Source organism: Apium graveolens, chromosome 4, assembly GCF_009905375.1.
Source record: "Apium graveolens cultivar Ventura chromosome 4, ASM990537v1, whole genome shotgun sequence".
Classification (NCBI taxonomy): Eukaryota; Viridiplantae; Streptophyta; class Magnoliopsida; order Apiales; family Apiaceae; genus Apium; species Apium graveolens.
In genome coordinates this window covers 219193673-219206497 of record NC_133650.1, presented here as the reverse complement: position 1 = coordinate 219206497, position 12825 = coordinate 219193673, and the positions used below count along the sequence as shown (strand labels likewise).

Sequence of the window (12825 nt, the reverse complement as noted above, 5' to 3'; positions counted from 1 at the left end):
CATAATAATTTGGTTATTGGAAGGATATATAAAATATATAATATTTGTTCAAATTAAATGTATTTTATTGGACAACAAAACAATTTGTTTGGTATTTTTTGTGTCTGTAACCTCTATTCCTCTTGGATTTCAGAAACTGCCCTTCCTATGCTTGAGAATTGACATAATTAACCTTTTGTCTATACTACTACTTTATGCCCTTCCTCTTGGATTTCAATGAAATCTGCCGCCATATAAGGAATGACATGATGCTTTACGGCTTTACCCCTCTAGCTCTGCAAGTTGAAAATGTTTTTAGAGGAATTGTACCAGAATAAAATGGCTTTCAGAAGTAAAATTTACCAAGATATATTACGTTTCTTCTCGTTACATATATAATGTACAAATCGTATATGCGAAGAGCTGATGAGCGGCAGGAATCCGGCACAAAACACCTATCTTGTTTTTCAGCATATACATATGCTGAGCAGCTGAAACCCAATATGATTGATTATTACATTGCAACAAAAATGTTAGGCAGCTACAACCATACAACACAGAACCTTAATCTCCTAGTACATGACTTTAGACCAAATTCGTACAACAAACTTCATACTTGTGCCTTCCTTTCGTCAACTATGATAGCTATTATCTGTATGTATGCATACAAGTTAACCTTGCAGCAACAAACTCATGCTATATTTAACTATTTTTTTAGCTTCTCAAAAATTAAAAAACTTCAAATCTTTTCAGTTTTTTCTTGGCATAATTGTTCCATCCACGCAGCCCCCCTACTATAACAAGCTTTTCGGAAGTACATAAAATAATATAAAAAGAACAGGCCTCAACATCTAACAAAAGGAAGAAGATATCACAATTTGTAAATTGGCCTCGATATCTAAGATTTAGAAGATATCACAAATATAATAGGACGATGTACAAAAACTTTTAACATACTGTTTCTACAATTACTGAAGGATGATATCTGCAAGATAGATACTGAAATATATGTGATGCCCTTGGTACGTACCAATAAATATAACAATTCAAATTTTAAACTTCAAAATTTACAGGGCAGGGCAGAAGTTTGAAATATAACTGTACAAGCATGGCTCATTGTTTAATTATATGTACAAGTTTAGAAAAAAGTTCACCCCAAATAGATAGACTACAAAGGACTTAAACATTCAAGTAGGTTCAGTTGCTGTTATGACAAACTTGAACTTGGGGGACAATTTGGGCTTCCGCCAGTTTCCCTATAACCAGTTTCTATGTATTTATCAAGCAAAATTAAAAGAGATGTACACAACAAGATGAACACATTTGGGTTGCCAGCAGCATGACTAAAATTTCTAATCAGTCGGAAATTTCATTGTACAATTAGTCATACAAAAAAAAGATACTTCTTATCACTTCAAGTTTTCCGATACAGGAGCATTTATATGATAACAGAGCGCAATAAACAATTACAAGTAGTTCAGAATTTTGTGTTTCCGGTTTCCACTACCCCAAGCTATAATATTGATTCCTCATTTTTACCCAATATTTGACCACAAGAATTCAGAACTTAAGTGGTGCACAAGAGAGATCAAAACACGCAAGGGTCATCATACAAAAACAGCATACTAAAGGATAATTATTCTGTTAACCCGAACCTTACTTGCACTTCACTAATTCAAATGAAAGAAGATTCTTCAAATCAACATAAAATGCTCCATCCTGCCAATACACATCAAGTCATAACAGCCCCATATCAAATATAAGAACCAACGATTATCTATGTGTCAAGTCATGAGAAAGGAAGATTAAATTCCAAGATATCACTGACATATGAAAGTACATCTCAGACATTTTTGCATTAGTAAAAAACAACACAGCACTCAGATGTAGTAAACAAATTGCTTGTTCTGCTAATACATGTGACAAGAAGGCAAACAAATTGCTTGTTCTGCTAATACATGTGAAAAGAAGGCAAACATGCTTAAGTCATTACCAGTGCCAGCCTCCTCAAAGCCAATCTTTCTGCTGCAACTTCAGTGGCAAATAAACCTCGGACAGATACTGAAACCCAAAAGAACTCAAAGCCTGAATTTCCGCCTTCTGCTTCGTCTTCACCATTATATTCAACTCCTCAACCCACCCAGGATTCTTCTTCACAAAATCCTCCTCCAACAAATCCTTCCCAGTCTTAATATCCTGCTCAGTCATCGGCAACCTACATTGCTCAGGTATCTTATACTTATCCAAATCACTCGGCCTAATCCCCAACCACTTAATATCCGGAGTAGTCAAATTTGCACTATCATAAGACATATTCTTCGACCCACACCCATAAACCGACAGAATCTTTAAACCATAAGGATCACTATCCACAAGCGCCAACACAGGCAACTTCAACTCCAACTTCATCTTCCTCAAAAACAACCTAGTAGCCACATCCGGCTGCCCTTTAGCCGTCACAATAATACACGGAAACCTATTATAAAACCTATCCTCCGCTAACCTCATATAAGCAGCATCCTTCTCAACCAACAAAATAAACAAAGCATCACTCTGCATATCCCCAACTCTATCAATATTAGGCGGAATAGCCTTCCCACCCATCCCCATTTTCGTACAATCAATCATATCACCATTATCACTAAAAATAAGTCTCCCTACAACAACCCCTTTCTCCGCAGCCACAACATTCAAACTCGACCTCGTACACCCCAAAATCGTACTGACATCATCCAACACCGCATCAGACTGCGTCTGATCCTGAAACAACTTAACATCAGTATAAAACAAGTCACGTTTCGTAACGTGTATATTCTTAAGACACAATTGGTGAATCAGCTGCATAATGCGAGTAGTTATAGTGGTTTTTCGAACCGTAGCAACATTAGCATAAGGCCTGGTGGATGTTTTATGTTTCAAGACGATGCGATCGAGCTCGGGGACGTATAATTGATTAGTGGAGGCGCGAGAGGGGACGGAGAAGGAGAAGCCATTGCCAGCCAGGATTGAATGAGCGAGAGAGAGAGCGAGAGTTTCGATGTGGGATTGGACGGAGGAGAGAGGGAGGTCGGTGACTTCGCGACACGTGGAGGAGAGAGAGAGGGAGGAGAGAGTGATGGGGTTGGCGGCGGAGGAGGTGCCGGCGGTGGCGGAAGCGGTGGCTAGGGTTTTGAGAGTGGAGAGGATTGTGGAGTCGGATTTTAGGAGCTTTTTAAACGGGAGGGCTTCGGATTCCGAGTCGGAGTCTGGGTCTGTTTGCCGTCGCTTTTTCTTCTTGTCCGCCATTGTGTGTGTGTGAGACAGAGATGGAAATTAGAAAAAGAGAGAGAGATGAGTGAGAGTGTGTGAGAGAAATGAAATTAGGGCTTGTAATTTCTCTCTCTCGGTGTCAAATTAGGCCTACGTCCCCCATTTCAAGTGATATTTGGACTTTTTCATGTATTTCAAATTTGTTTTTTAAAAAAAATATATATTATATATTTTTTATTTTATATTTTATATACAAATATAAGATTTTTAATTTTAAATAAGACTAAAAGGGTAGTTTATAGTTTTATTAATATTATTTATAATTTTAATAAAAAAACTTAATATATGTAATACAATATCAAAATTAGTTAACTTTATTCAGAAAAATTTAATTTGAACGTGTACAGTTTTTTGTTAAGAGTTTTCGGTTAAGTTCAAATAGTAAAAATAGTATATTTGATAAGATTCAAACCATTAACCTTACTTGTATCTTTATAAATATTAATTTTAATGTTTTTTGTTGGTAAGATTCGATCATGACAGTTTATTTGTATTTTTATCAAATAAATAATAGTATAAATGTTTGTTGTTGACCAGATTCGAAACTGGGAAACTTGATAGTGTATAAATAATGATATAAATGTTTTTTTATCGCGGGATTCGAACCAGGGAGCTTTGGTTATTTATGTGTTTAGTATTTTAATCTAACGGTACTAATAATTTGATTTTTAGGGACTAACGGATTGTAAAGATAAAACCAAACTACAAATTATACCTCATTCCGGGTGTTAGATATTAAGTGCAATGCATAGAGGGGTGAATGTGTTTTCTTGATTTTTAATTAACCGTGAAAAGTGTTTGGATATTTGGAACAAAACAAATATATGAACTTGTAGTGATAAAATGTTTAACTGTTAACACACAGGTAAATTATCAAAAAATCACTTGATTGTATTAATCAAATTTGTTTTGCTACGAATATGTGTTCTTAAAGATAAGAACTCAGCTACAATTCTTGAGAGAGAATTCAAAATTTTTCCTAGATCTGTTTGTTGCTTCTAAATAAAGAATGTTGTGCAAAACAACATAACAAGACTAAGTAATATTGACAACCCTTATAAGGATAAGTTGTATGATAATCTAAATTTGTATTTTGTAATTGTATTCCTTGAGTCTGTAAAAATGTTAAGTAGATTAGACTGAAGGATTTTTATGTGAACAACCTTCAAGCTAAGGAATAAACTCTGGAAGTAGATCAAATCCTGATCATGCCTCAGAGAGATATGTAGCAGCTTGGATTTGAATAATTTTGTTATAGGAAAAATATTCTAAGTCAGATATCAACAAGTCACAGACCAAGAAATATCGAGAAGTCTGCCGAGAAATCCAAAATGGCTTGTAAAGTAGTCCCAAGAGATATCGACAAGTCAATATGCATGTAGAGATCTCAGATATCGACAAGTCAAAAAGTCTATGTAGAGAACTGGAGATATCGACAAGTCATTTTTTCATGTAGAGATATAGAGATATCAACAAGCCAAATCTTCATGTAGAGAACTAGAGATATCGACTGTCAAAAGCCTATGTAGAGAACTGGAGATATTGACAAGTCATTCTATATGTAGAGAACTGGAGACTTCGAAAAGTCAAAGACACATGTTGAGAACTCAAGATATCGATAAGTCATTATATTTATCGATATGTGACATCTCTACAGAACAAAGAGATATCGACAAACTATCTCATAATTCGGAATGCAGACAAATTGAATATTTGAGATTATCAGTCAACAAACAATTCTATCACTGAAATTAAAGAACTACAAATGCAGCTTGAAGAATTCAAGATCAAGGGCCAAGATTCACGGGACAAAGGAAGGTCACAAACCTACAAGATTCTGCACAAATTTGCTAACACTGGAAATGGAAATAAATAATATAGCTTTAGAAACTGTGTTAGTACATTTTAGTGCAAGTTTTGTAAACCTGTGTTGTTGGTCTTTAAAGCATGCACGGGTCCTTAGTTTAGGAATATCAAACTGATCTAGAAAATTATCTTGAATTCTCTCTCAAGATTTGTAGCTGAGTTCTTATTTTTAAGAACACAGATTTGTAGAAAAAAATTGATTAATACAATCAGATGAGTTTTTTTGATAATTTGTTTGTGTGCTTGCAGTTAAACATTTTATCACTACAAGTTCATATCTCTTTTGTTCAATTATAAGACAAACACTTTCAAAGTTAATTAAAATCCAAAAAAACACATTCACCCCCCCCCCCGTGTTATATTTCACTACACTTAATATCTAACAAGTGGTATCAGAGCAAAAACTGAAAGTAAACAAATAAAGATCTTTAAAGTATGACTGCACAGAAAATAAGCAGTATCAAGATACATGTCTTTGATAAGATAAACTACATCTTATGGAAAAAGAAAATGATGATGTTCATAAGGATGGCCAATCCAATGTACATTGAGATTCTCAGGCATGGACCCTTTATTCCTATGAAAAGGGTGTCCGAAGCAACAGATGGAGACATGGTCATACCTGCACACTTTGCACCTAAAGATCCCTCTACCTACACAAAACCAGAGAAATAGAAGGTTGCACTGGATAATGACTTATAAATTATATTAATTGAGTCTCTTGATAATGTAATGTACAATAACATTATTAATTGTGAGTCAGTTAAACAAATCTGGGAGAAGATAGAGATCTAATGTGAAGGAATAGAAGAGATTAGATCTAATCAAAGAAGGATCTTAGTTTCACAGTATGAGAGTTTTATGGCTAAACTAAAGGAAGGCATAACTGAGGTTTTTGAGAGGTTTAACAAACTGATAAATGATTTGCAGCTTCATGACAAGTATTATGAAGTTGAGGAGGTTAACCTAAAATTTTTGCTCACTCTTTATGATCACCTGGAACAAAAGATATATGCAATAAGAGAGGGAAGAGATTTAGGCAATATAACTTTGGAGGTCTTATATGGTATTCTCAAGACCTATGAGCTAGAAATGTTACAGAGGAAATCATTGAAAGCCCGTCAATGGCATGTTGTGGATGTGTCAAGTGCCTTGGTAGCAAATGATAATAAAATGTCTGAAGATACTGGAACCCCGGACTCAAGTTGTTCAAGAAAATAAGGAACCATAAAACCAAGTCATTTTAGATCTGGAAGAGGATGAGTTTTACACTCTTGATGAACTGGATATAAGATCAGTCAATGTCTTATCTTGCAAGAAAAATTTTAAACATTAGAGTTAAAAAGCCTAAGTAAGGACCACACATCCAACAACAGCAACTGAAAAGAAAAAACTCAGTTTAATGCAACTAGAAAAGGTGGCTACACATCGGGATCTGTGGACAGATCAAAGATAAGGTGCTACAACTTATCTTGCACTCTTGATGAACTGGATGTAAGATCAGTCAATGTCTTATCTTGCAAGAAAAGTTTTAAACATCAGAGTTAAAAAGCCTAAGTAAGGACCACACATCCAACAACAGCAACTGAAAAGAAAAAACTCAGTTTAATGCAACTAGAAAAGGTGGCTACACGTCAGGATCTGTGGACAGATCAAAGATAAGGTGCTACAACTGTGATGAACTTGGTCACTTTGCCACAGAGTGCAGAAATCCAAATAAGGTGAAAAAAGACTAGGCTTATTTAGAATTGGAAGAAAATTATGAAGCACTCTTGAGAAAGGAACAGGGAAAAGCTTATATTCCAGATGGAAAGATTTAGGATGATACAAATGATGAGGATGACTATGAAGAATATGGAAATTATGCTCACATGGTTTTGGAGTAAGGAGAATCATCTGCATCTAAATCGGAGGTATCTATCCTAACTACAATTGATTTAAATGTCACTCAATATAAAGAAACTGTTATGAAAATGAGTGTAGAAATATTTTATATTCATACAAGCATGATGGCAGCTACTGAGGAAGTAAGTAGGCTATAAAAAATCAATCAAAAACTTGAGATTGAGAAACAGGAGCTAGAACTACAGCTTGTTGGTCTTGAAACAGTTAAGCAAGAAAATGAGTACATCAAGAACAAGCTTAAGTGTGCTGGAGAAGTAGAAGCAGTGTTGAGAGAAAGGATTAAGAAAAGTTATTTGAAGCTTAAATCATTCAAAAATGCATCTCAGTTGATTGGTCAGTATCATGAGAAAAACAAACCATGTGCTAACATAGCTATTGGTTTGGACTATAAGGCCTTGAATTCGCACAAGAAAGTTGGAGCTGACAAAGGAAAAGACAGTGTGAACCAAGATGTTCCTGTGATGTTAAGAATGTAAATGTACCTTTGTTTAAAGCTTGTGAAGTAAATTTCAGTAAAGTAGAGTTGGTCATCAAGCAAAAAATTGCAGATGAAAACAAAGAGAAGAAATATGCATAAACCACTCCTATCACTGAATGTGAGAAGAATCCTGTAGTAAGCCAAGCTGCTAAGACACCAACAGAGGAGATCAAGACTAAGAAAACTGGAAAGAAGAAGAAGAACGGGAATGGAAAAATAGGTGTAAACAAAAGCAACAATTATGTCTATATTGCATATGCTTCAAGAAAGCAATGTCAGAAATGTGGCTCAACAAATCATCTAACTCACCTTTGTAAAAAGGTTGTTAGTGAGCCAAAATATGGAGCATGCAAGTACAATGAGGCACAAACTGAAGATCCCTATTTTTTCTGTGATAAGTTTTGACTGTATTTCTTGCAACATGAAAGTTATGACCATTTGTCATAAGTTGAGAAAAGATCTTAAAGAAGTCAACTTTAGATCTGTGATAAAAGATAAAAATGCTGATCAAACTAAGAATGTTGTTTTACTTGAATGTTCCAGTTCTACTTCTGCAAATTCTGTGAAAAAAAAGAAAGTTCCCAACGCTGCTTGGGTAGCTAAACACACTTAAAACTCATTGTGTGCAGGGCAAGAAGAATAAAGTCATATGGATCATTGACATGGGATGTTCCAGACATATGACAGGTGATAAAGATCTGCTATTATAGTTTGAGGAGATGGTTGGCCCATTGGTGACTTTTGGAGACAATAACAAAGGATTCACAATGGGATATGGCAAGTTGATCTCTGTAATGTTGTCATTGATGATGTAGCACTAGTTGCTGGTCTTGAAGTGAATCTTTTCAGTTCCAGCCAATTTATAGACAAAGGTTTCAAATTAATATTGACAAAGAAGATTGTTCAATCACTAGCAAGAAAACTGGTGAAGTTTCTCTTAAAGGAGTAAGGAAAGGAAGCTTGTTTGTTGCAGATTTAAATTCAGCAAACAAGGATGAAATTTGTTGCTTCTACATCAAGGCATCCAATGAGCAAAGCAGACTCTGGCACAAGAAACTCTCTCACCTGAATTACAAAGTAATCAACACCTTGGTGAAAAAGGAACTAGTGAGAGATATGCCAAATCCGGAATTTGCTCAAGATGAAGTTTGGGAAGCTTGTCAAAAAAGGAAAATGAAGAGGTCCAATCACAAGAACAAAGTTGTGAATTCAATAAGTGCTCCATTACAGCTTATTCACATGGACCTATTTGGACCAGTTAATGTCATGTCTATATCCAGAAAGAAATATGCATTGGTGATGGTGGATGACTACTCAAGATATGTTAGTGTTTGTGCCCTAAAGACAACACTATGATGTTTTAGTTTAAGAATTAGGATTATTAATGTTTATGTTCAATCGATTATTCCCTTTATAATTTATTAATTCTTAATTTATTATGATATAAATGTTAGATTAATAAATGTCCTTGAAATATGATATGCAATTCTATATATCTAAGTACGTGACTTAGAAATTAGATTATGAGAATAGTATCAATATTTCTAAATGTCCCTAGTCGAATATTATTATTAAGGGACAATAATAATGCCTTAAGACTGGTGTATTTGTTGACTGATGATCACATCTCATTGATCATAGGTATGATGATACTAAAGTAAAAAATACAGGCAGATGTATATGTACATGGTGTTGGACAGACCCGATGTGAGATTCTACATGTATGTTGTATCATAAGTAATTCTCACAGTTATAATGATGTAATGGTCCTTAGACCTGAAGTCATTATATTTCTATATGAGAATTAATATACATTGATTCCATTAAAAGTTATCCTTGACCGGGTAATGATAAAAGTGGACATTGGGTATATTATAAATCGTATGAGAAATATGAATGATCTAGATGGGATTTAACCCTCCTATTTTTGGAGTTATATTATTGGCCTCTTGTGTGAGCTAGACTATGAAATGCATGGCCATGCTCAAATGTTGATTTGATATGATAGTCTACTCATTGATCAAGAAAACTTGGATTAAACTATGATGAGGATGACACATAACATGCCTCTAGTTTAATCTATAATATTTGGTTAAAGGGATTATATTACATTGTACATTATTCACGAAAAGTTTAATCGATCACCGATTCAATTATTATTACTTGGGTAGCAATGATGTATTACTAGATGCCGCTCATTGTTTACGATTTTAAGTTAGATTTAAAATTCATTGCCAATGTAATAATAACCTATAGGGTCACACACAAAGAATGCTTGAAGGATTATTTAATTTAAATTAGATTTAAATTATATTAAAGTAATTTGAATTATTTATAATATTAATTAAGTATGACTTAATTAATTAGATAAATATTGATATTCAAATTTACTAATATTAATTATGAAATTCATTTGTTAAATAATTAAGTGTGACTTAATTATTATACAAATAGGAATTTCGAGTTAGTAATAACTCATAATTAGTTAAGAGTTATAATTCTTATTATACTCTCTATATAATATCTCTTGTGTGGCTGATTTTGGATGCAAGACTTTTACAAAAACTCTGGCCACCAAGTGAGAAGATGGAGAGAGCAAGAAGAAACGAGTTTGTGCTAGTACACATCCAATCCATGAGTTCAAGCATTCGTGTGGATACCGATAGAACGTAGATCACGAGAGCGGGATGCGTGGTGATTGAACAAGCTTTGGAACTCCTTTAGTCAACCAATTTGTAAAGCTTCTTAAGGTAAACAATTTGATCTATGAATTAAATATCTATTTTTTGCATGGATCCTGCGGTGGGTTTCGAAAATTCTAATTTTTCACGTTTTTAATTACTATTTCCGTTGCGTTTATGTGCTCGAAACCCTTCAATGGTATCAGAGCTACTTGCGAAAAGTGTTTAATTCATTTATGTATTTAATGGTTTTATGATGATAACATGTATACAATATTCCATGACTGTTATGTATGCGATTTTGTATGTTTTACATGTTGTTATGTTTATAAATGCGTATGTATGTATATGTTTTGAATATATGATATTCATGAGAGTTGTATAATCATATGATAATTATGTAATCTGTAAATGTAATGATATATACCTATTTTGTGTTTGTTCTTATTATAAGAATCGTATTTGATACGATTCTGAATCAGATACAACGAATTTGATAAAATCTGGGTCTGGTGTTAGATTTTCGCAAACGAATACCCTACTTGATAGGCAATCGAGCGTTTGAACAAAACTGATAAATAAAGCCATCATCGACTTGTCTGTAAGGCGTTTGATGCCATTTAGACCCTGTAATCTGTGATTTAATGTTATCAAATTTAATTTCGAATTTTCTGATTTTTGTCATATTTGATTTTTATGATTAGACCATGATGGGTTTGACATGCTAAGATCAGATTATGTGTTCAAACATGTTCTTATGTGTTAATTGAGCATGGTGGATGGTTATGGCTTATGACCTTAGGTTAATGGGTTTGGTTTTTTAAATATGGCTCGCATGTCATTTGATCTTGTAATTATTAAATCTCGAATGTAACTCGAGTTCTTCTTTTAAGTTCATTAGATTAGTTTTATATTTCATTCTCGTAATGTACACAAAGACATGAATATTTGACGATGAGGAAGGGTAATCTCACATGGAGGCCATCCAAGGAAGCAAATACAAGAAAGAAGACATGTCATAGTTAGCTTGTATTTATTTTTCACCTTAGATTGACCTAGATCTTTGTCATTATCTTGATGAAGATCACATAGGATGAAGCCATAACCAACCACGTTTATTTATTGCACTTTACGTATATATGCGCATATGATGAATGTATGTGTAGAGTAGTTTATAAAGATGCATGCTTAATTAGATTAAGAATGTATGTATTATATACGACACTCATGCCATGCTTGCTAAACAAGATAAAATCTGTAACGACTCAAGATTTTAAAATGAACAAACGATTATGAGATTCTCGTGTTTATGAAACACGGAATAAAATTCAAATATTATTTGTTTCTGATATGAGGCGATTTTGTCAAAAGCGAGTTCATTGAACTTGTAAGGTTGTGGGTTTTAAGCGAGACCGTTGTGACTCCCTCACTACCTGGAAATCAAATCATTGACGAATATTGATTTGAAGTATTTTATTCAAGGAAAAATTGGGAATCTCTTTATGATGGGATCATATGTTATTCCCAGTGGACTAACAATGAGATTTACAGAAGGGGGGTTGAATGTAAATCTCAAAACTTTTTCAAGTTTTGGGCAGTTTCTAAGGCTAAGTGTTTGAGTGATCAAATGTGTATGAATTGCTTGAAGCTGATGCAGACAGATATATATTCAAATACAAATGTAATGAACACAAAGAACTAAAAAAACTTTTCTGGTGGATTTGTTATTCCACTAGAGATGTGTTATTTCAGAAAATCTATGATTCAAATAATTAAATCACAGTTGCTTCCTAGTACAAACTAGATGATTTTCTCTTTTGATATTTCTAAACAGCTCAAGGAAAATTCATATCTAATTACTAGCTGCTACTTGGTTTATATATCACCAAGTTTACAAGTGAAGACAAACTGTAAAATACAATTGAAAAGATTCTTCACATGTTTCTTCTTCATTTCTTTATCCAATGCAATCTAGGATAATCTGTAAATCTTTGAATACTTCCTTGTTTGCATCAGAATGGAAATGCTGCATTTTCTTGATTCCTCCTAGAGGCTTCCACATTCCAGTATGTCTCTGTCAATCCATGTGCTTCTGTCAGCTTGTGAATTGTCACTATCAACTGCTAATTAACTAAGCATCCGTTGAAGCTTTCATCCGTTGATGCCTTATTCGTTGAGGCTTTATCCGTTGAAGCTTTATCCGTTGATGCATTATCAGTTGAAGTCTTTATCCGTTGAAGCACTTATCCGTTGATGGATATTATCCGTTGAAGCATTTATCCGTTGATGGATATTATCCGTTGAAGCATTAGTGACATCCGTTGAATCTTTGTTTCTTATCCGTTGAAGGTCTTCAATATCCGTTGACACTTCTTCACTTATACAAAATTACAAGGCATGAAATATTTACAATTAGCCCTCCTATTTGTACATCCATTAGTAGTCAACATGACTGATTATTTCCTAACAACATCTAAGAATTACAGCTTGATACCAGAGAGTGAAATGTGCTACAATACTAAACTTATTGCTAAGTAAAGCTACTCCTTCAACGGATAGCCAAGATGGTCTTATCCGTTGAGGCTACAAACACTAGATTTCTACTTA

At 34.0% G+C, this 12825-nt stretch overlaps 1 protein-coding gene across 3 annotated transcripts; it reads right to left on the bottom strand.

Annotated features, from left to right (window-relative positions):
* Positions 1 to 23: 23 nt before the first annotated feature.
* LOC141720632 (DNA topoisomerase 6 subunit A) lies at positions 24 to 3374 on the bottom strand. 3 transcript variants are annotated; one of them, XR_012574471.1, is made up of 4 exons: positions 1973 to 3374; positions 1635 to 1698; positions 356 to 470; positions 24 to 275 (listed from the first exon to the last, which is right to left on the bottom strand). XR_012574471.1 is itself a non-coding variant. In XM_074523149.1 (2 exons), the coding sequence occupies exon 1, from the start codon at positions 3262 to 3264 to the stop codon at positions 1987 to 1989; it is 1278 nt and encodes a 425-aa protein (XP_074379250.1). In that variant the 5' UTR covers positions 3265 to 3374; the 3' UTR covers positions 1294 to 1698; positions 1973 to 1986. The 3 variants fall into 3 exon arrangements, 1 of the variants encoding a protein (XP_074379250.1); XR_012574470.1 differs by lacking the exon at positions 356 to 470; XM_074523149.1 differs by lacking the exons at positions 24 to 275; positions 356 to 470 and having other exon boundaries at positions 1294 to 1698.
* Positions 3375 to 12825: the final 9451 nt, after the last annotated feature.

Bases quoted from the DNA above. Each gene is read 5' to 3' on its own strand.
- LOC141720632 (XM_074523149.1), bottom strand. From the start codon at position 3,264: ATGGCGGACAAGAAGAAAAAGCGACGGCAAACAGACCCAGACTCCGAC.